The sequence below is a fragment of the Schistocerca gregaria genome, chromosome 4 (genome assembly GCF_023897955.1).
Source record: "Schistocerca gregaria isolate iqSchGreg1 chromosome 4, iqSchGreg1.2, whole genome shotgun sequence".
In the NCBI taxonomy this organism is placed as follows: domain Eukaryota; kingdom Metazoa; phylum Arthropoda; class Insecta; order Orthoptera; family Acrididae; genus Schistocerca; species Schistocerca gregaria.
In genome coordinates, this window is record NC_064923.1 from 265,618,152 (window position 1) to 265,643,501 (window position 25,350).

Consider the following 25,350-nt stretch of genomic DNA (forward strand, 5'->3'; position numbering starts at 1 on the left):
CTTAATTTTATTCTCAGTCATGGTTCTGAGAGAGAATTGGTGCTGTAGATGTAATTTTGAAACAAAACTTTGTGGCAATTTACAGAACCGGCCATCAGTCGACGATTGTGTCAATAAAATCACTGTGAAGTTTTGATAGGATTTTATTTCAGGTAAAAAGGTAGCTTTAAATCTCCAAAGGCAGAAATAAATTTTCTGCTTCCACTCATTGTAACATTTGCATTCAGTGACTAGTTCAATATAACTTTTGCAATTTAAGCTGTATGTTGAAACCAGACGAATAAATTAATATGTCTTATAGGCTTATTGGAAACAATTATTGTTGTTATACTACATGGTGGTTAAGCGGATTTGCTGAAGGCTAGTATGAGACTCCTACCATGATGTTCACAAACATTTTCCAATATACAAAATATTTATTTATATAGCTGAAAATATAACTCATTTTATACTCATGACACTGTCTTGCGAAGAATGCAATATGAGAACTTAGCCATCTAGTGCAGTTTTCGAAGCTCTTGTTAAAGGTGGAGCAAGGTGCATGCGGCCAGTAAAACAAACGGCTTTTCTGACTGTTCTGCCAGCTGGCATGACAGTGCGCCGTTAGGATGTTTCCACAGGTCTGGGGCTTGCAGGAGATACATGTGCAAGTTTTCGTTGAATGTAGAGTCGATATAATCATCAAAGCTCAAAGCAAGGCCATCGTGCGCCAGCGCGAAGTAAAAATTAAAATCTCCAATGGAAGATCTCTGGTGTCTATGTGAATGTTTGTAAATAAAAGTGCTTGTGTTGAATTTTGCGGTTAGGGGTCGTGTTGGGTACATGGTAGGCGATTAAATGGCTTATTACTCTCGGAAACTTATTGTCAGTTGCCTACGAAAACAGTTGGCGAGGAAAAACTACCAATACTTACAGAAAAATGCGTATTCAACGGCAGCTGTAGATGCAAAGGATGGTTAGTTCAGCAATGATTTCAAAGAGTACTACATACAAATACACTAGACTAATCACTGATTCCAGAAATAAATATTTTTTTTAAAAAGTTAATGAACATACCTCATTCTTAGTGATACTGTATAACTATAGAATGCTGTTCATTGTTGCCGTTTCGCATTAATGTTTGATAGGGTGCATCAGTATATTCCGAAACAGCGCAGCTTAGCTTGCGTCAGGAACTAATAAAAATAAAAAATCATATAATATTGTGATTGTGACAGAAACATTGAAGTGACACATTCGAACTGCCATTTTAAAATGACAACTGTTACCGTACGGAAGTGAAATGTTTGCTGTAAAAAAATAGTCCCCAATTTTCCCATAAACTTAAAGTAAGACCAAAGAAAAAGCCGAAAAAGCCATATAATCCTCTAGCTTTTGGTCGAAGGTTTCAAACAACACAGCATGACGAGTGAAGCCGACGAACGCTGCTGTACGTTTCGGATGGCCCACTGTCACTTAAGGTTCTCCTTCACGACGGAATCTGCCAGCACATGCTGAAAGAAGCAGTTAACACTTGTGATGTTATTCGTGTTGGCAATTTTTGAACAGTTTGATCGAAGAATGGTTTTGTATGTTGTAGGTGCAATTGGCCTAAAAATAGGACCTATCATGAAACTTTTCGGCAGATTAAAATTGTGGGCAGACCGAGGCTTGAATTCGGGGCCTTTGTTTTCTGTGGGCAAATGACCCACGCCAGTACGTCATGTCCTACCTGCCAAACTTCACAGAAACCAGGAAGGTTCAGAAACCAGGAAGGTTCATATCAACGCACACACTGCTGCAAAGTGAAAAATTCTTTCTGGAAACATACCGGGGGCTGCGGTTAAGCCACGTCTCCACATTGTACTTTCTACCAAGAGTGCTAGTACCGAAAATTTCACAGGGGAGCTTCTTTGAAGTTTGGAAGGTGGGAGATGAGGTACTTCGCAGAGGTGAAAGCTGTGAGGACAGGTTGTGAGTTGGGCATGGGTAGCTCATTCAGTAGAGCACTTGGGCGCAAAATGCAAAGATCCTGAGTTCAAGTCTCTGCGCAACACACAGTTTTAATCTCCCATGTAGTTTCACATCGGTGCACACACTGCTGCAGAGCAAAAAATTCGTTCAGGGTCTGTTGCATCTGTCAGGATGATCATACACATTTGATAATCATTTAACCTAAAACACTAAAGGAGAAAAAAATAAACTCTTACTAAACCATGGTAAATTATACTATTCCATATTTTATTCAAAGAAAGTCATAATTTATAGCTTAAACACCAATTAATTACAATTATAAGGCCTCCAATGGTATGCCCCACACAAAAAAGTACAAAATGACTTTTTACACCCAATACTGACAATACCAGATTGGAGGGAACTGTGAATTGGTATCAACTGCATTCATAAATTTTACGAGGGTTTCGTACTCTAGGGTTAATGTTCTGTGTGATTGATAAAGGAGTGTCTCATCAACACACTTTCCTATGCCTTATAGGCATTCCTACAATTTCATTTGGAATGACATAGGCCTACTAAATTTTATATATGCTGGCTGAAGCGGTGAGTTAACATTTTTACCAAGACGGGAAATTGAACTCGGTCCCCTGCTAATTAGGCAGGTGTGTTAGCCACCTTAGCACAACAGTTCGCACAGCTGCACGGATTAACCTGGCATGCAACCCACATTGATCTGTACTCTCACTGCTGTCTCACTCTACTTTAAATTCCCCCTTGCACACAAACAGAATTGTTGAGGCTGTCCGTATTCTGGAATAGCACCTCAGCATCGAACATTGATGGGGGATCCAGCCTGAAACCCAGCTGCAGGTACTTATACAAATGAAATGATACAGTTTCAGAAACTTTATGCGTCTCATACAGATATGATTTTGCGTATATAGATTGAAGCGGTGAGTGAAAAATTGTACCAAGGCCCCTTGGTACAAATTTTTACCTTCCACTTCAGTCTATATACATGAAATCATATTTGTATGAGGCCAAGGAACCACTGTACAAATTTTCCCTTGCTACTTCAGTCTACATACATAAAATCATATTTGTATGAGACCAAGGTACCTTGGTGCAAATTTTCACTTTCCGCTTCAGTCTATATACAGAAAATTATGTCTGTCTGAGGCCCATAAAGTCTCTGAAATTGTGTGAGTTTATGTGGTTAGGTGCCTGCACTTGGGTTTCAGGCTGGGTCCCCCATTTATGTTCAATGCTGAGGTGCTATTCCAGAACATGGAGAGTCTCAGAAATTCTGTTCAGGTGCAAGGGGGAATTTAAAGTAGACAGTGGCAACAGTGAGAGTCGTGTCGAGGAGGGAGAAGTGCCAGGATAATCTGTGCAGTTGTGTGAACCACTGTGCCAAGGTACCTTAGTGGCTAATGCATGGGCCTAGGATACCTGGGTTCAATTCCTGGCCATGGTACACATTTTTACTCACTGCTACAGTCTGTATACATAAAATCATATCTGCATGAGACCAGCCTCTGAAATTGTCATTTCATGGCATGTTAAATGTCGAAGTCATTCCCATTTCAGTGAACCATAACATATGGTACCATCCTACACATTTTCTAAGTTGCCTAATTTTAAGATGTTATGCCTGTGGCTAGTGGTCATTGAGTGTCATTGACTCTACTATCACATTCAGCAAAGGCAGTCAAAACATAGAGATCTTGTATGGCCCAGCACAGCTGCAGTAGATAAGTGCATACCTTTTCACTTCTTGTCAGTCATCAGTGTCATTTATCAGATATGAGAATGTGACAGCAGCGTTTTTCTGTGCTTTTTACTGCCTTGTTTATGTACTTTCTCCACCATTCCACCATATACACAAATATTTTGTGATAGTGTACTTCAGTAATAAATAAGTCCTTTAAAATACATTATACAGTGTGCTTCTGTACCAGTATCCCAAATAAAACACTCAGATTACAAAGAATAATCAACAAAATTAGCCTATAATTGCAATACACAAGCATTAACTGAATATTAGGCAATGGAAAAATATGATTTTATAAGGCTAAAGCAACCTCTCTGAAATGTTCCCATTAATATCCATGGAAAAGGTGTCAGGTATGTAATTTGGAATTCCATTTGTGGTGGAGACATATTTGTCAGCTACAAATTGGCCGAGTTTTCTTGAGAATGTATACGCAGAGACCAGGGCCAACTGTCATATGCAATTCTAGCAACAGTGATCATAACATAAATAAATGAACAAGGATACAAAGCATTGTAGAAATGAGCAGAAAAATCTACATTTTACTGCAAACTTGACATCAACATATTTGTAATGGGAGCTGGAAACATTTATTTTAGATAAGGACCTTGCAAAATGCTTCTAATACACAGTAAAACTGAGTGGTTGATCAAACTTGTAACTAGAAAATAAATAAACATGGCAGATCACCATGGCATATCAGTAGCATTAGGAAGCTTATTAAATGACAACACTTGCCTTACAACAGATATGAAGCAAAGTGTAAATCTATAGATAGGCAGATGTGATGTAACACAGTGGAATCTCCAACTGGTGTAGCAATGTCGTTTTATGAAGCTCATCTAAACATACATTATGAGTCTATAATATACTTGGGGTAAAAGATAATGTTACAGAACAAAACATTTTGCTCTCCAGCATCCATCATGGTTTCTGATCAAAACTATCAGCTGAGAAGTCAACTTGTGCCCTTTACCCAACACAGTTTAGAACCATGCCTAAAGGAACCTTGTTTTCTCTCTCTCTCTCTCTCTCTCTCTCTCTCTCTCTCTCTCTCTCTCTCTCTCTCTCTCTCTGTGGATTGAGATCATCTTAAAGAGACAGAATGTAGTGTGTTGTCAGTGAAAAGTGGCTGTTGGAACATCATGGGATAAGTGGTTAAGGCACTGAACATGCACTCAGGAGGTACAATGTTCAAATCCCTGTCTAGCTATCCAGATTTGATTGTTCTGCAGCTTCCTGAAATCTTTCTTCCTCAAACTACCTAGAATATGAAGATAACAGAACCTTGTAAATCAGCATCTCATTGTATTAAGTATTTAAGCACATAACACAATTCTTCTTCTTCTTCTTCTTCTTCTTCTTCTTCTGTAGTGCTGCCATTCTTTCTTACCTTTGACTTCTTCGTTTATTTTCCTCTATACTTCTCGGTTTTTTCAATTGTTTTCCATCCCTGGACTCCTTTGCTGATGAGAGAGATCCTCCGTTACAAAATCAATCCACATTCTTCTAGGTCTCCCCTTTTGGTCCAGTAGCATGGATGATACTTTTCATCATTTTCTTTTGTATTCTATCCTCTGCTATTCTCTCCCAATGTCCTAGCAATTATATTCATTGTCATTTGACAAATGTTACTATCTTTCTTCCTTGTATTAATGCTTATTACTCAGTGTAATAGTTTATCCTTTGTCAGTGAGATTCTGATTAGATTTAATAGTCTAGCCAACTTCCCTTGGGACTCTGTATAATTCTTGACACCTGATGCTCTCAAAGGCTGGTTTGAAATCAGTGAGTAGGAAGTGTAGGTCTATATTATGCTCATAGAAATTTTCCATCAGTTTTCTGATCGCAAGTACTTGATTAGTTGTTCCTGTGTCTGGTTGAAAGCCACACTGATGTTCCCCATGTATACCTTCTGTGCATTTTCGAATCCTTTGATTTAGCAAACATATGATAACCTTTTAATTCGTGCTTAGTAGTGTTATACTTCAGTAGTTTTCACATGTAGTTCTATCTCCTTTCTTATAAATGTGGATTATTGTTTCAATTTTCCAGTTATCTGACATGATTTCCGTTTCCCATATGTCTGATATTAGTGTATGCACTTCCTTTATTACAACCTTGTAATTTATATGTTTAGAGGCACACAGTGAGTCACTAGATGATACTAACTCTCAACCAGTTAAAAGACTTAAAGAATTAGGTCCTTCTGAATACATATAAAAAAAGCTGGATTGTAGTAACATGACATAGATGAATTATCAAAGTGGGTTTCTAATTATAAAAAAAAAAAAAAAAAAAAAAAAAAAAAACATGTTCCAAAAACTGGCAACAAAGGAAGGATTATGAAATCGGCCAAAAAGGCTATCAAATAGTGCTGCATGCTTTTAAAACAGTTCCACAATGTTCATATTTATTAAAGTGGTGGAGACATGCACAGATTAATACAGTTGGAAACAAATTAACTTCAAGAAGAGTTACAGGCTGATGATGTCACTGACAGAAGAAAGAAAATAATAAAGTGAAGAGCTTCAGTTACCAGAATGTGAACTGAGATATGATATGTAATAATTTGTTTTTCCATTAAATGATTGCTGCTCTTTCAGGTATGATTGTTTTGGTAGTTTTTCAGTTTTAGCAAGATGCTGCTTGCTGGGCTGTTAGATGTATATGAAACTATTGTTCCAGATCATCATCTCAGATTATTCTTTGGATGATTTCTACGACTAGTGAGAACTGAAGTTGTGAACATAGTTAATCAAAGCTACACTACCAAGAAAAACAGTTACAATCAGTCATTAAATTTAATATCCATTACAGGACTGGCATCATTGCTGTGTTTATTGACATAACATCCAGTATAAATATGTTGGGCAAAGCTCTGATAGAAAATAAATAATTTAGGAATAAAAGAGACCACTTACTGAATAGTGGAAGTGTCTGCTGATTCTCTCTCTCTCTCTCTCTCTCTCTCTCTCTCTCTCTCTCTCACACACACACACACACACACACACACACAAACACACACACACACACACCGTGGAGGACAATGGCGGGATTGCAATTTGGTTGTGAACTGGGGTGAGTGATTATGTTCGGTTGGCTGGGTACATGGGGAAAGAGGCAGGAAACAGGAGGAAGCAGATGGGGAGGAGTAACTGTTGGATTAGAAGAAAGCATCAGGTATGTAGGATAGGAACGCGGAAGGGAGAGGTAGCAGGTGCATGGGCTGAGAATGTGACACTTGGGCATCAGAGACAGTGAGGTCGTGCAGTGCACAACAACAGTGACATGAAAGCTTGAATTGAGAGGTGGTGACTGTTGGGCAGAGTGTGTGGGATGTGGGTTAGTGGAGATGGAGCCCAGGAGGATTACAGGAGCAAGGAATATGTTTCAAAGCTAATTCCCATCTCCTTTGTTCCAAAAACCTTGTATGGGATGGAAGAAATCAAGATGGCATGAGTTGTGAAGGAACTGTTTATTTTGAACTTGTGTTCTCCCACTGAGTGAGCAGTCTTTTCTTGCCCACATTTTCACAGTGGCCATTCAGTCTGGTGGATAACTGGTTGGTGATCATGCGCACATAAAATGCTGTGCAGAAATTGTAGCAGAGCTAAGTGAATGACATGGCTGCTTCCACAGGCGTTCCTGCTCTGATGGAATATGGTAAGACTTTGATAGGGAAAGAGTACAATCTGTTGGGCAGTGAATCAAGCAAGTCTTGCATCTGAGTCTTCCACAGGGATATGACCCTTGTGGCAAGGGAGTGGGGGTGGCATGGGGATTGATCAGGATGTTATGTAGTTTGGGTGGATGGTGGAACACCACATTAAGAAGGATGGGAATGACTATAGGCAGGATATCCTTCATTTCCAGGAATGGTTATAGATATTCAAAGGCCTTCCAAAGAAAACAGTTCAGATGATCCAGTTCAGAGTGGTGGCACACTCCTTTGCAGTGGGTCCTTGCGAGTGGTGGGAGGTTTAGGAGTGTGTACAGATATGGTATAAGAAACTTGTTTACAGGTGATGGGAGGGGAGGTGGGGGGAGAATGCCTGTCTATGAAGGCCTTCATGAGATGTTCAGCATATTGGACAACGGACTTCTCATCACTGCAAGTACATCTGCCATGGGTGGCCATGTTATAAGGGAGCAATTTTTTGGTATGGAAGGCATGACAGATTTCAAAATGCAAGCACTGATAGTCGTTAGTGGGCCTGATTTGGACTGAAGTGTGGACTGAACCATTGGAGAGATGGAGGTCAATGTCCAGGAAGGTGGCACCTTGGGCTGAGGAGGACCAGGTAAGCAGTTTGGGAAAATGTGTTATGGAATGAGGAGAGCATGTCCTTGGCTCTTAATCTTTCTCCTTTGAGTGAAAGATATACAAACAGACCCATGGTGCACCCATAGGCACCCACATTGCACCAATCTGGCAACCAGTTTATGGCCCATCAAGAGGAAACCTTCCTAGCCTTACAAAACCCTAAACCTCTTGTATGATTAAGGTTCATTGATGATACCTTCGTGGTCTAGAGACCAGGTCTTTGCCTGGAAATGAGGGACATCCTTCCCACCCCTGCTAAAGTGATATTCTGTTGGCCACCCAACCTACACAACATCCTTGCTCATTCCTGTGTCACTCCTACTCCCAGCCTCTTGCCCAAGGACTCATATTCCTGTGGAGGACCCAGGTGCAAGACCTGCCATATCCACCACTCAGCATATCCTTCCCTTGTCCTATCACAACCTTATTCTGTACCGTCAGCAGCAGAGCCACTTAACAAAGCAACTATGTCATATACCAGCCCGTTTACAATTTCTGCACATTTTATGTGAGCATGACCACCAAATAACTGTCCACAAAAAGAATGGCCATCACCCAAAGGCTTCATCTGAAAACTAGCAAGTTTTCATTCTTTTTTGTATGCCTGTTGACAACTCAATACTTCTACTACTCAGTGAGTGGTCTCCTTTACTCTTAAATTGGTGACACAACATCCAATATTTCAACCACATCAGGCTAAGAAAATACTGCAAGAAAACATATACTTTGGGTTTCCTAATTTGCTGTTGATATTCTGTTATATATTAATGGCCTAAGATTGTAAGAATCTGTACCTCCTTATTAACCAGTCCACAGTACTATAACCACCATTTCTCTGTGATGAGTATCTTCTGCCAATTAAGCATAAGGTCACCAGATTACAGCGTGTTTGCTTGTCTGCCCTGCTGTCTCATTTGTGCACCCAGAGTCTGCTCACTTTACGTGTATTATATGAGAGCCTTGTGAAACCCTCTGCTTCAGATATCCTGTTCCATATTTTCCCTCCCTGCTTATTACAATATCAGAGACAAGTTTACAGTCTTTTTAATTAGGCTTTACAGTGCCCCTTGTTTTCAAAGTTGACTGGGAGTAGTTCCTAATTACAAAAACAGACATAAAAAACTCTAGTATCAGACAGTGGAGGTGTGTGTGATTGGTTAGTCTCTAGATATATCATGATAAATCAAAAGAGAAACTTAGCTTAAAATTACACTTTTTGCACCCAGTGACATATAAGATAATATAAATTCATTAAAAACAAAGATTCCAAGACTTACCAAGCGGGAAAGTGCCGGCAGACAGGCACATGAACAAAACACACAAACACACACACACAGAATTACGAGCTTTCGCAACTGGCAGTTGCTTCGTCAGGAAAGAGGGAAGGAGAGGGAAAAATGAAAGGATGTGGGTTTTAAGGGAGAGGGTAAGGAGTCATTCCAATCCCGGAAGCGGAAAGACTTCCCTTAGGGGAAAAAAAGGACAGGTGTACACTCGCACACACACACACATATCCATCCGCACAGGTGTATGTGCGGATGGATATGTGTGTGTGTGTGTGTGAGTGTACACCTGTCCTTTTTTTCCCCTAAGGGAAGTCTTTCCGCTTCCGGGATTGGAATGACTCCTTACCCTCTCCCTTAAAACCCACATCCTTTCATTTTTCCCTCTCCTTCCCTCTTTCCTGACGAAGCAACTGCCAGTTGCGAAAGCTCGTAATTCTGTGTGTGTGTTTGTGTGTTTTGTTCATGTGCCTGTCTGCCGGCGCTTTCCCGCTTGGTAAGTCTTGGAATCTTTGTTTTTAATATATTTTTCCCATGTGGAAGTTTCTTTCTATTTTATTTACATCATCATTAATTTGAACCCAACAATTACGTTTGTTATTGTCTCTGTTGCATTTCGAAATAATATAAATTCACTTTTTTATTGATCTACCTAATTGACTGTTCTAACAAAATGCTTTGTACTGTAGTTACCAAGCACTCTCCTTTAATGTTGCAACAGTATGAGAGATATCACTCAAAAGAAAATCTACAACCTATGTTTTTCTGAGCGTAGTCTCTTGCAAAACAGAACAAAATAATCTAAGAAAATCTTTTCAAAATAAAACAGCTTAAGCTCTGTGATTCCTCCCTCGCATACCACATAGTATCTACTCATATTCCCCTTGATAAACCTCTTCCTAAAAGAAGAAAAACATAATAATGTAATTACACTTTATCAATGTATGTCTACCATAAATACTGGAGCTCTTCCAACTGAAGAAATATACAAAAATATGATCTTATAAATACACACATCTGGCATCTAATCTCACCATGTGCACATTATCCAGAGACAAAACAGCATGTTGAAAATAACAATGTGGTAACTCTCCAAACAACTCACTCTTTAAACAACTTGCAACATGTGTCTCTGCTTGAAATGTTGTTCTTATTTAGGCTATCCATAACACAGTCACTTGTTACTAACAAACTCAAAACATGCTCTTCATGTTAAGTCTCTTACTTCTACACATCTTGACATCTCTTTAGGTTTCAGTCTTCTCTGAACTAGATAGTGGCACTTATTGCTTCACTTATTAGATGGCACTACCTTTTCCTCTCTTACACATTGTACATGTCCTGCTCAGTAACTATCTATGAAGGTCCGCATGCAGACATCAGTTCCTGCATTAGTCAGTATCTTCCGAAGTAGCAGGTATGTATTTCTGTATATACCTGGCTACATAAATGGAAGGTTGTCTTCTAATAGCTGCCTGTTCTGACAGCCATTGTGAGCAGGATAACAGGCCCTGTGGTGAGCTACACTTATGACATGCATTGGATATAGATAGAGGGCACATCCTTGTTTGCTGGGCTGTTTCCTTAGTTCCATGTGGTTCACTATATAGCCTTAGTATCTTCTGACTCCACAAGTGTTGACAGCTTATCATTGACATGGATCCCTCAGCCTGGTGTGCATGGCGGTGAAAACTTCATACTTACTCCCTTTTTACTGTTATATTTATCCCTCCAAAACTCCACTGTTGCTTATTAGCAGATATCGGATCACCCCCTTCCATTTCTAATCTAATCCAAAGTTTAGAACCTTAATATGTGTTGCTTGATGAATGTTGTACTGGTTCTTCCAATAGTTCCTCTGTTTATTTCTACAGGAAGAACTTGTGAGGCTAATCATATTAGGTTTCTTTCCTGGAAAATTTAAAACTCTCTCCATCTGACCTCATGTTATTAAATACCTTAATTTTCATGCATTTTCCCACGTGTTCTATCTGTCAAAAACCTGTCCTTGTTTATCATTTCTCCTTAGTGACATAGCCACCTTTCTCAGACAGTTGTCCTTTCAATATGTCTATATTTTCAAGGGAAGGCCATACCTCATCTGCTGTCCACGCCCAGTCTATCAAAGCATACTCCTGGATTCAGACTGGCAGATTCTCAGAAACTGTGAATAAGGTCTTCTTTCCTCCTTGTACCACACACTATCCATAAGTTGCAAAAGAAATCTTTTCCATATTCCCAACCAGGACTGATAACTTTTATCATGAATGTATGTTCTACCAGCAGTGTTCATGCTTCTTCTCTGACCAGACTTGTTTCTTAAATTTTCTGGTGCATTCAAGTAAAGTTGGATGAGTGGCATTTAAATACTCCCCCTACTAATTCAATGTCTCTTGCTCAATTGGAAGAGTTTATTTTGGATTTTTGGCCCCTTTTTCATTCTGGTAAGCGAGGTGGTGCAGTGGTTGGAACACACATTCGGGAGGTTCACGATTCAACTCCGCATCCAACCATCCTGATTTAGGTTTTCCATGATGTTCCTAAATCATTTCAGGCAAACGCCAGGGTGCTTTCCTTTGAAAGGGCATAGCCAACTTCCTTCCCCACCCTTGCCTAATCAGTTAGGATTGATGACCGCACTGTTTGGTCCCCTACTACAATTCAACCAACCAACCACCCTTTTTTGTTTTCATAGTCTTTAAAATTGTTGTGAGAAATTGGCTGGCTGTAGTTATCTGTTGTCTGCAAAATCTTAAAGATTACCCTCCCTGCAAACTGCATCTTGCCATACTTTGTTCTAATTACTGTCTCTTTCCAAGGCCTGCTTGTTTCTCTTTTCTAATTTTTTTCACCAGATGCTATAGTTTCTGTTATTTGCCTTTAATTTTCTCTGTCTCAGCTCTCAGGTTGTGCATTATATGTCACTCTCTTAGTTATTTATTCATTCATTGTTGTGTTTTGTAGATGGACATTTAGGAGTGTGAAATAAATCAAGGTATACTTTAACAGAGACAATACATTGAAATGTAGTCTGCATATTGTTTTAATAATAAGCTATCACTATAATGCTTAATATTATGTTCACTTATGCTACCTAAAAGTCTCTATTAAATTAGATAAAAAGCTGCCACTTCAAAACAAGCCGCTGCCTTCTCAGTTATGTGAGTGTTATATAGACACTGTTTATGTGTTATTGGTAGGTTAATATTTGCTTGATTACTACGGCATTTCTCAAAGAACATATTTGCTTCCACGTAAATGTTGAGCCCTGTTTACAGAACATTACTACTTGTCATGTAGTTCTGGAATGAAAACTGCTACTTGCCATGTAACTTACAGATTGCATTCATGAATCTTGATTTTAGATAATTTGTAGAAAGAATGGCTAATGAGATACATTTTAATTTTCTTTTGAACTGCTTAAGATTCCCAGTTTATTGGTTTATGTTAGATGGGACCCTGATGAATACCTTTACAACAGTGTTCACAACCTGACTCTGAACCGTAGACCGGAGGAAAAATCTGCATGAAAATTATTTTTGTATCATGTTTTAGGACTGTGTTTATTACAGTTCAGCTGAGCTGGTGTTTCTTATCAGCTACAGATACCATTAGATAGCAAATGTATTGGAAATTAGTGTAAGAATTCTAATATCCATAAAAAGGCCCTCTGCAAGATGTTTGGTTATCTGTTTTACACAATATTTGTACTGGTTGCTTCTGTGGAATAAATATTTTATTTAGTTTGGGTTCATTTCCCCAAAACATAATTCCATGAGACAGTATGTCCCTCCACCCCCTTAAACCAATCAACCAACCAGCGAGGAGGGAAAATATCCAAAATAAGCTAACACTCTTGCTTTTAAGCCAACTCAGTGATAGATAAGGGCAAAAAATAACAAACCAAGTTTCTTGATTTAGTTTGTCTATGTAATGACTATTTTAACATGTTACTCAGCTGAACGATAAGCAGGTTTCAACACAGTGTTTCATTGGGTGCATAATCATTAATGTCTACTTGTGGTGCGAGCAGGGAATTTTCATATGTTTGAGTGAGATTAAAACTTAAACTGTTTGCTGTGAACCAGTGATAGGCTTATTCAGCTAACACCTGAACTGTATCTGGTAAGGTTGAATTTGGACCCTTGATTAGTATGTTTGTGTCACCAGAAAATGTTACAGTTTTAAATGCTTTTTTCTCCCATGTTTACTGATTCAGTTACCTCATCCCTAAGTATTTTTCCTTTCTCCTCCTTATCTTTTCTCTCCTTTTTTCAATCCCCCCCCCCCCTCCCCTTCACCCCTTCCTTTCCTTTTTGGTATCTTTCTTTCTGCTCTTTACCCTCTCTTTCCTTCTCCCTCTCTTCCTCCTCTTGCACTCTTTCTTTCTGTCATTTATTTTCTTCCCTCACTTTCCATAACTGTCTACTGTCCCCTGTCCAATTATCTCTTCTCTTCTGTCTCTCTCTTTTCTATCTCTTCTGTCTCTCTCTTTTCTACGCCAGACAAAATTATCTGTATGTTTACTCCTGTATTTCTTTTCTCACTGTTTACTTAAGTTTTGTAAATGGAATTCTTTTATTTTCCATTGCTTCCTGACTTCTTCCTCTACTGATGGAGCTCTCTTTCGTTTCACTTAATGCTCCGTTCATCTGTTCACATACATAATCACCCCATTCCATATTATCAAAATCAAATGTGTGGTTCTCTTATTTCCATTCATTGTTCATGTTGTCATGCAGATACCACACAAAGTCTGTTCAAGCTTATTGTCATCAGCATAGCTCATCAAGTGTAACTCCTCAATTTTATATTACTTATTTACAGCACTTAGCCCTGGAGACAAGTCCCCAGAACCTTCTTTACTTGAGCTCCGCTAATGGTTTGCAGCCACCTTCTTACCTGGCCCATGCAGGGTGCTGACCGTGTCATTCTCTGCAGTTTTGTAAACACCTATATCTCAGATAATTGATGTAGATTTAAGGGTTACTTGCCCCAATAATAAATCTGTGATATGAAAATGAATTTAATATTGACACAAAGTGGCTCTCTTGACTAACATCCGAGAAGATTCACTTACTCTGCTCATTAAATGATGTACATACACAAAAAACTTCCATGGTTAATAAACTCTGTCTGAACAGGCTTCGCAAGGTCCAACGATACCAACTGGCCGCTGTGTCATCTTCAGCCAACAGGCATCACTGGATGCGAATATGAAGGGGCACGTGATCGCCACACCACTCTCCCAGCTGTTGTCAGTTTCCATGACTAGAACTGCTACTTCGCAGCAAGTAGCTCCTCAATTGGCCTCACAAGGGCTGAGTGTACCCCACTTGCCAAGAGTACTCGGCAGACCCAGACAGTCACACATCCAAGTACTAGCCAAGTCCAACCATGCTTAACTTCAGTGATCTGATGAGAACCAGAGTTACCAATGCGGCAGGGCTGTTGGCATAATTAACGAGAACTCTGATAAATTATGAGCATGGCAAGCAAAAGTTACACTATTATTAAAAAAGCTATAATCAAACATTAAGTTTAACATAAACGTGCTCATTAGTTCTAATATTATGTTTGAGAAGTCATCTAATTCTTCTGCAAACATCAAGAAACCTACTTAAGAAAGTTATTTAAACACATACTTTGGTTTTCCAAATTTGCTGTCAAACCCTCTAAAACGTAAAGAGCCTATAGTTCTACGGTATTTTATTTCCTCATTACTCAACCTATCCTCCTCCTCCCAATTTCTTCACTATTGACTATGTGACAAACACAATCAAATATGCATTATTCATAAAGGTATCTTGCAAACAGGTGTTGCAGATGAACAGGCATGTTCTGCCATCCTAGATTTCTGAAAGGCGTTTGAAACTTAACCATTTCATCAGATAATAATCAAGATACAATCATATGGAACATCTTCACAGATATGCAGTTGGCCCAATGAATTTTTAACTGACCGAACACAGTACATTGTACTGATGGCAAATATTCAACAGTGATGAAAGTGAAATTGGCCATGCCCAAGGAAGCATAACAGAAACACTGGCGTGACCATACAAAATACACACAATCAGTGTATCAGAGAGCATCAGCAGCACTATCAAGTTGTTCACTGATGATGCTGATGTCATTATTAAATCACAAAGAAATGGAGATAGACTTGGACAAAATTTCCTCTGGGTGTAATGACGGGCAGCTCTCCTTACATGTGGATAAATTCAAGATAATGCATATAATAAAATAATACCATAATATCTTGAAATATTAGTGGCAAAATCTAGAGTCTGTCACATTATTTAAATATTTAGGTGTAGTATTTATAAGAAATTTTAAATGAGATGAAAATTTAAAATCCATAGCAGGTACAAGAATTGAAGGACTTAAATTTGTTGGAAGAGTTCTGTGAAAATGGAAAGCATCTCTAAAGGAAATCTTATAGAAGACACTAGTTATAGAGTATATATCCAGGCTTTGGAGTTGTTATCAAGTAGGAATGACAGTTTAAACATCAGAAGAACTCAGAGATACACTACTATGACTGTAACAGGTTCATATAGCTCATATAAAATTGTAAATAATGTAGGAGTAAAGGTAACAACTCACCCAAATAGTGGAGTCACAGAGACACACACAAACATGACTGCAGCATCACTGGGATCAGCGGTTGTGTCGGGTGAAGTGAGAGAGTGGAGAAAGGAGGCAGGGAGTGGGAGGGACTTTTGGGGAAAATTGGCTAATGGCTTGGAGGAAGGCAGCAGTAGCATGAGATAGGAGACAGTGGCACCAGTGAGTTGGGTTAGCACATGATGATGATGAAATGGGCTAGTGGGCTGCTATGGGTGTTGGAACAGGAAGGGGAGGCTGTAGGGACGAGGGTGAGTAAAGTTATGGTGCTGGGGAAGGAGGAGGTGCATGTGACTCTAGCTCAAAAAAAGGATTTCTCTGAAAGCTAGCAAGTTGTCAGTTTTATTTATGCGTATGTTGTCAACTCACTGCCTCTACTATTTGATGAGTTGTTACCTTTACTCCTAAATTATGTACATTGTATTATGACTCATTGTTATAATACTCATATAAATTGTAGTGGGGATGTTCAGATATATACAGGGTGACAATTATTGAACTATATGAAAAAAACATAAATTAGTTACAAACTACGGTGTGCAGTCACTTTACTCAACATGTAATTGTCACTACAGATATTTGGATTTAGGTTGTGACATGTTTGAAATGCCTTCCATCATTGGCAATGATTTGTCGCAGACGAATAATGAAATTCTTCATGACCTGCTAAAGTGTAAAAACATTGATGCTGTTGATGACCTCCTGAATGGCTGTTTTGAAGTCAGCAAAAGTTTTGGGAGTGTTGCTGCACACCACAGATTAGATTAGATTAGATTAATACTTGTTCCATAGATCATGAATACGACACTTTGTAATGATGTGGAACATGCCAGGTTAATGAAAGATGTCTGTACAAGATATTACATTACACAAAATATTGCATGACACTAATGTTTAAGTTAGTTTTTTTCCCCCTCTCTTAATTTATATCTAAAAATTCAGCCAATGAGTAGAAGGAGTTGTCATCTAGAAATTCTTTTAATTTATTTTTAAATGTTGGTTGACTATCTGTCAGGCTTTTGATGCTGTTTGGTATGTGACCAAAGACTTTTGTGGCAGCATAATTTTCCCCTTTCTGTGCCAAAGTCAGATTTAACCCTGCATAGTGAAGATCATCATTTCTCCTGGTGTTATAGCTATGCACACTGCTATTACTTTTGAACTGGGTTGGATTATTAACAACAAATTGCATAAGTGAATATATATACTGTAAGGTTACTGTGAGGATCCCTAGATCCTTAAATAGATGTCTGCAGGATGACCATGGGTGGGTTCCAGCAATTATTCTGATTACACGTTTTTGAGCAATGAATACTTTTCTACTCAACGATAAATTATCCCAGAATATGATACCATACGAAAGCAGTGAATGAAAGTAGGCATAGTAAGCTAATTTACTGAGATTCTTATAACCAAAATTTGCAATAACCCTAATAGCAACGTAGCTGAACTCAAGACGTTTCGGCAGACCATCAATGTGTTGCTTCCAGTTTAACCTCTCATCAATGGACACAACTAAAAATTTTGAAAATTCTACCTTAGCTACAGACATCTGTTCAAAGTCTATATTTATTACTGGAGTTGTGCCATTTACTGTACGGAAGTGTACATACTGTGTTTTATCAAAATTTAAAGAGTGTCCGTTTGCTGAGAACCACTTAATAATTTTGTGAAAAACATCATTTACAATTACATCACTTAGTTCTTGGTTTTTGGGTGTTATTACTATACTTGTATCATCAGCAAAAAGAACTAACTTTGCATCTTCATCAATATGGAATGGTAAGTCATTAAGGTATATCAAGAACAGTAAAGGACCTAAGACCAAACTCTGTGGGACCCCATACTTGATAGCCCCCCAGTTTGAGGAATCAGCTGGTGTTTTAACATTACATGAACCACTTATTTCAACTTTCTGCATTCTTCCAGTTAAGTACGAATTAAACCATTTGTGCACTGCCCCCCTCAAACCATAATGATTTAGCTTATCTAAAAGAATTCCATGATTTACACAATCAAAGGCCTTTGAGAGATCACAAAAAATACCAATGGGTGATGTCCGGTTATTCAGAGCACATCTTTAATATAGCCCCACAAAAAGGAGTTGATGTGCTCAGATCTGGAGAACACGGTGGCCAATTGAGGCTCCTGCCAGTGGCCTCTGGGTACCCCAGAGCTAGAATGTGGTCCCCAAAGTGCTCCTCCAGGACATCAGACACTCTCTTGCTTTGATGTGGTCAAGCTCCATCATGTGTGAACCACATCTTGTCGAAATCAGGGTCACTTTGGATAATGGGGATGAAATCATCTAAAACTTTCACATACTGTTCTGTAGTAACCATGCCATCAAGGAATGTCGTGCCAATTATTCCGTGACTGGACAATGGACACCACACATTCATCTGCTGAGGGTGAAGAGACTTTTTGATCATGAAATGCGGATTCTCAGTACCCCAAATGCGATAATTTTGCTTATTGACAAGTTCTGTGGACAATAGTGTTGGCAAAACACAACCTCTGTTCCATGGTCCTGGGGAATGATGGCTCATGGTATTGAATTTTGTATGGGAAGAGATGCAAGTCTTCAACAATTTCTGTGTCTCCCGGTTGATTCTCACCTGTTGTCCAGCTCGTCTGATTGATTTCCTGGAGCTGATTTGAAACACAGCACATATCTTCTTGATGTTATCAGGCATTTCCACACATTTTGGATGACCAATATTGCCAACACTCTCATCATGAACACTACCCGTTCTCTCAAACTAGTGAATCAGATTCTTGATTGTTAGCACACTTGGACCAGCTGTCTTCAGCTTGAACTTGGTCACTAACTTCCTGTGAGCCACAGTTGGGCTGTTATTGCATGCATTGCATAGTAGGCCTTCACAAGCACTAAATGCTCAGGCACTCTGTACCATGACATTTTCTCGTGCAAATGGCTGACAACAACAAGGTGTGTACGCATCCACACTAATTCCCATCATACCCCGCCAACAACCTTACAGTTTGAACATTCTAACACACACCATTCAGAAGTTACGATGATTTTATTTCATATCGTTCAATAATGGTTACCTTGTAAATGCAAATTTTTGGGAGACTGGCAGTGGTGTTTCCATGAAAACATGTTTGTTGAATTACGGAATGGGTATTGAGGAAGACTGTTCAACATTTCTGTTGTCACTATCATATATGTCACACAGGGATTCTGATATAAGATATGATAGATTACGGTGCATAGAGACACATATAAACACTAATTTTTCCCCTCAGTCAGTTGCATTGTTAGCTGCAACAGGCAGAAGATGTGCTTTATTGGTGTTGCACATTTTACCAATTTTAATTGAGATAAACTCGTGCTGCATTGTTCTTCTTCAGCATGCCAGTGTAGAAGTGTGCACAGAATCCGCTAAATGAAAAATCTGTGCAATGCACACTTTTATTTGTATGCAGAGGGATTCAGAAAAATGTAGATGCTCTTTGATAGTTAATATCTTTGAAATTTCATGTGGTAACATAGTCCACTGTTTTTCTCAACAAATCGTGGTGCGCATTTTCCAGCAGATGACAGTGCACCAATGAATCCAGTAAGATTGTCGTCTGAGCAATGCATGACCGTATTGAAGTGGTACTGGAAGTACAAAAACATGATGGAGGTACAATGACAATGATGTAACGTGCACAGAACTCAGCCACCAACACGTACAACAATTTATCATATTTATTTGGGATGATTTTGAAACCGACGGTACTGTTCAGGATGTGCATAAGAAAAAGTCTGGCTGATCAAAAACATTAGTAAGTCCAACTTCCAACATTGCTGGGTTGCAACATTTCATCATATTAGGCCACCTCAAAAATCTGAAAAATTCTGAAGGCTGCAAAGTGGAAAGTGTACATTCCTAGATCACTACACACCATGAACAAGGATGACCGAGATCCAAGGATTGACTACTGTGAGTGATTTGAAGTCATGCTTTGGGGGGATAAACAGTTTGCAGGGATGTTTATTTGCTCTAACAAGGTGCAATTCAAACTGAACAGTACTTTAAACTGCCACAACTGTGTATATGGGCTCCTGAAAATTCTTATGTTCCCATCGACAAACATGTTAATCTACTGGGTGTTAATGTATGGTGTGGTCTGTCATCGCCCAGTTTGATTGGCCCGTTCTTTAAAGATATGTAACTAGTAAGGCGTATTTTCAAATGCTGCAAACATTGATTTTACTTGCCGTCACAGAGGTGTTTGGAAATGAAAGATTTTTACCTACAATAAGATGGTACTCTGCATAACTACCATAGAGATGAAAATATACCTGGGCAAAGGATAGGTCGAAGAGGAACTTGTGAATACCCAGAACAGTCTCGGGACCTTACACATCTTAACTTCTACATATGGGAAACCATGAAAAATGAAGTTTATCAACAGAAGCCAGCTACAATGAATGAGGTACAAGAACCATTGAGGCGTACTGTGTGGCTATCACACTGGCAACACTGACAGCTGTAGTTTAGGTAACAGTTCAGTGGTATTGACATTGTTCGGCTGCTAATGAGGGTCACTTTGAACACATAAAATAACCTTCCCTCCATGCAATAATTGTAACAGTGTGTCATTTTGCTCCATTCATATTGACTATCAAAGATTATTTATATTTTTCTGGACCCCTCTATGTAAAAGGTGACTTTAGAATTTCCTTTGTGCGAGACCATGCCTACAAGAACAGTATGCCAATTTGAAGTTTTAGATTTGCTTATTCTACCATTCACTTTGCTTCTGCGTGATCTTTCATTGATTGTATCAATACCCATTTGTATTGTGAAATTTCAAACATTCGTGAGTGTTGCAATAAACTCATACTGTTATCATCAACTTAAACTTAATGGTGCCCTTTTAAAATTTTTGAGACCAGTGGGCCTCTCATCATTCAGACCAATCATTTTATAATTTCATTGTATGTTTACATTAGAAATAGTTTATTTTTGAGAATTTTTGGAGACTTACAAAACTATATTTTTGTAAGTTACCAGTACAATTGTTTTGGATATGCAATTTATTTTGCAGCAAATCAGCATTTGTGATTCACAGTTCTGCCAAAGAATACATCATCTCCAAATATCACTATATTTCAATGCAAATAAATGTGCATTTTTTAGAATTTTTGGAAGCTCTGATTATCCTTCGCATAATCTACGAGCAATTTGTAGTAAATAGGTGTTTGTGATTTAGTTACTGTAATAGTAATTCTAACTAACATATTGTGTTACATCCTTTTAGCTCAGCAGATTAAAAGGTAATCACCAGGCTTAATTTAAAGTTATTTGTTCACTGCCTTGTAATGCACTGCATCAGCAAAATGGAGCCCCACTGTGAATTCTGTTGCCGAACAATGGATGAATTAGTTGACATTCATAAACAGCGGTAAATTTCCCTGACTACTGTCAAAAGATTGGCAGGTGCTGTGAAATGGTGTTTTGGAAGAGCTCCTGAGAGTCATGCACCTGCGATACCAGTGCCAGAGATAAGTCAAGTACTATCCTCTTCTGTAGATCCTGTCTCCTCTGCAGAAAGTACTTGATCTGTCATTACTCATCCACTTGACTGTGAGTGGCATGTCAACGGTAGATCTAGGCATTCTGTACAGGGTGGATGGGGGCCGGGGAGGACCCAGGGTGTTGTACCGATCCCCCTAACCAATGAGTTTGAGGTGCTGTCTCTAATATAAACTGAAACAGAGACAGTGGGACTCACTTCACCTCTTTTGGGGAAACCTGTTTTGTTCAGTGTCAAGAGGAGGCAAGTGCAAAATGGTAGTGGTCTGTTAATCATTGGCAGTTCATGTATATGGTAAATGATGATACCCCTTAGGGAAATGGCAGCAAGGGATAGGAAGGATACCAGGTGCACTCAGTGTGTATGCTTGGGAGCCTCATTCAACATGTTGAAGAGGCTATTCCAGTAGCCATTGAGAGAACAGGGTGCAACCAACTGCAGAATGTGGCACATATTTCAACAAATGATTCCTGTCTTCTGGACACCAAGGTCATATTTGAGTCATTTCAGCAACTGGCAGAGAAGGTTGAGAAGACCAGCCTTGCACAGGGAATTTAAACGAAGTGCACAATTTGCAGCATTGTCCCCAGAACTGATCATAGCCATTTGGTTGGTAGCTGTGTCTTCCTGGTCTTGTGCCATAGGATTGAGAACTGTAGGGTCCCCCTAATGGGTCAGGCGAGCACTAAACATCAGAAGCTGCTACTCAGATAGCTGACTATGTGTGGGGTGCACACATGGTTTTTTTATAGATTAGATGACTCTCCACCCAATCCATATAACTATAGCTGTGGGAAACCCAGAAGCGTCAGTGCTGGGTCAAAAGAAATGCTTTCCATAGTTGAGAGTATTAAAATCCTAATGGTAAACTGCCAAAGCATTCGCAACAAAGTGCCAGAGTTTGAAGCGCTCATGAAAAGTTGTAAAGCTCACATAAAACCTGAAATTAATGGTAGTGAGATTTTAGGGGAAAATTTAAGTGTATATGAAAAGTATAGGCAAATGGACATGGAGGTGGTATGTTTTTTGCAGTAGACAAGAAACCTGAATACACCGAGACAGAAATTGAAGATGCATATGAGATTGTTTGGGCAAGACTCAGTATTAGGGGTGGGCATAAAATCGTAATTGGAACCTTCTATCACCCACCAAGATTATCTCCTGATGTAACCAAAAACTTTAAAGAAAACCTTAGTTCACTGTTTTGTTAGTGGTGGGTGTGATAAGACGTCCTGTGAAATATTACAAATGCCTTCTCTTAAAAGTGCATAGAACAGATAGGAAATATATTGGATATAATGGCAACAAATGGACCTAAACTCTTGGAGGATGTCCACATTGAAACTCGTATCAGTGACCATGACACGGTTGTGGCTACAGTGATCACCAAAGAACAAAGGACAACTAAAACAAGTGGAAAGATGTATATGTTGAGTAAACTAGATAAAAAATCAGTATTGTCATATTTCAAAGAGGAACTGGAAACTTCCAGCATAGGGCAGGAGCATGTAGGAGAACTATGGCTCATGTTTAAAAGAATAGTTGACAATGCAACTGGACAGATATGTACCTAGTAGAACAGTCCATAATAGGAGGGAACCTCCATGCTATACAGTCATTGTAAAGAAACTTCTAAAGAAACAGAGATCACTGTGTAATAGGCATAAAACAAAGCGTATGGCTATAGATACAGAGATGCTGAATGAAATGGGTGTGGCTGTGAGGATATCACTGTGTGATGCCTTCAATGACTACTGTAGCAGAATATTGGCAAATGATCTTTCACGGAACCCAAAGAAATTCTGATCGTGTGCAAAGGCTGTTGGTGGCACCAAAGTTAGTGGCCAGTCCCTAGCGAATGAGATAGGAACTGAAATTGAGCAAAAGCTGAAATGCTTAATACTTAATACATTTTAAAATGTTCCTTTGCTGAGGAAAAAGTAGGAGAATTGTCCCAAATTTAATCCCCAAACCACAGAAAAGATGTATAAAATAAGCATTAGTGTCAGTGGTGTTGAGAAACAGCTGGAATCATTAAAACTGAGCAAAGCTCCAGAACCCCATGGAATCCCTACCAGATTCTACAGTGAATTTGAGGCTGTATTGCCCTCTCTTCTAACTATAATTTATTGTAGATCCCTCAAACAAAAAAACACGCACAGTTCTTGGAAAATAGCACAGATCACACCCACCTACAAGAAGGGTAGTAGAAGTGGTCCACAGCACTTTCATCCAATATCCTAGAATTCGATTTGTTGTAGAATCTTAGAACATATTCTTAGCTCAAACTTGAGCAGAATCATCTCCTCAATGCCAACAGCATGGAACTCGAAAACATCGATCATGTGAAACCCAACTCCCATTTTCTCACGTGACATACTGAAAGCTGCAGATCAAGGCAGTAGATGCAGTATTTCTTGTTTTCTGAAAAGCATTAGACTCAGTATAACACTTACACTTATTGTCAAAATTACGTTCATATGGGGTATCAAGTGAAATTTGTGACTGGACTGAGGACATTTTGATAGGGAGGACACAGCATGTTATCTTGGATGGAGAGTCATCATCAGATGTAGGAATAACTTCGGATATACCCAAGGAAAGTGTGTTGGGACTATTGCTGTTCATGTTGTATATTAATGACATTTTACACAATGTTAATAGTAAAATCCGGCATTTTGCTGATGATGCAGTTATCTATAATGAAGTACTATCTGAAAGAAGCTGCATAAATATAGTCAGATTGTGATCTATTTCAACATGGTGCACAGATTGGCAACTTGCCCTAAATTTGCAGAAATGTAAAACTGAGCTCTTCACAAAATGAAAAAAACATAGCATCCTATAACTATAATATCAATGGGTCACACCTGGAATTGGCCAACTCATACAATTCCTTAGTGTAGCACTTTGTAGGGATATGAAATGGAATGATCAGATAGGTTCAGTTAGTGGTAAAGCAGTTGGAAGACTTCAGTTTATTGCTAGAATGCTGGGTAAGTGCAATCAGTCTAAAAAATGAGATTGCTTACAAGTCACTTGTGTGATCCATCACAGAATATTGTTCATATGTCTGGGAACCTTACCAAATAGGACTAACACGGGATATTGAACATATACAGAGAAGGGCAGTGTGAATGGTTACAGGTTTTTTCATCCGTGATGGAGTGTCACAGAAATACTGAAGGAACTGAACAGGGGGGCTCTTGAAGATAGATATAAACTAGTGTGTGAAAGTTTATTAGTGGTGTTTCAAGAACTGGCTTTGAATTATGACTAGATATGTACTACAGTCCCCTACATACCACTCACAGAGGAATCATGAGGATAAGATTAGAATGATTACTGCATCCACAGAGGCATTCTAACACTAATTCCTCCCATGCTCGATACATGAATGGAACGGGAAAAACCCCTAATAACTGCTACAATTGGACATAACCTCTTCCATGCACCTCACAGTGGTTTGAAGAGTATAGATGTAGATGTAGAAGTAAATGAAATAGCACAGATCATCTCTAATTTAAGTGTACCCTCTACAGTGCACTGTGCAGTGGCTTGTTGAGCATTTATTTAGATATGTAGGTGTGATGAATGAAGCCTTTATCTTTATTCTGCTCATTACCTTTGTTCTGAATAATCTTTTCTCTGTTCACTTACCTATGAATCAGTTCTGCTGACCAAACCAGCATCTCCATGACTCGTCTCCTGGACCAGGAATCTTAAGAAGCTTCATAATGCTTGAGATCCCCACCACTTGCCCTGCATAATTATTACAAGTTTGTGACTTCCATTTGAAACTCTTTGTTGTTGGTTGGTTGAAAATTATTTTCTCTCATCACACC

General features: G+C 39.0%; 1 protein-coding gene across 1 annotated transcript in view; it reads left to right on the forward strand.

The window, feature by feature from the left end:
• The first annotated feature begins 676 nt into the window (after positions 1-676).
• LOC126365948 (probable enoyl-CoA hydratase echA8) overlaps positions 677-25,350 on the forward strand; it is a 70,195-nt gene continuing 45,521 nt past the window's right edge. The window contains exon 1 of the mRNA XM_050008732.1: positions 677-955. Within this exon, the coding sequence (XP_049864689.1) occupies positions 838-955 (118 nt within the window). The 5' untranslated portion in view covers positions 677-837. The remainder of the gene's footprint in view (positions 956-25,350) is intronic.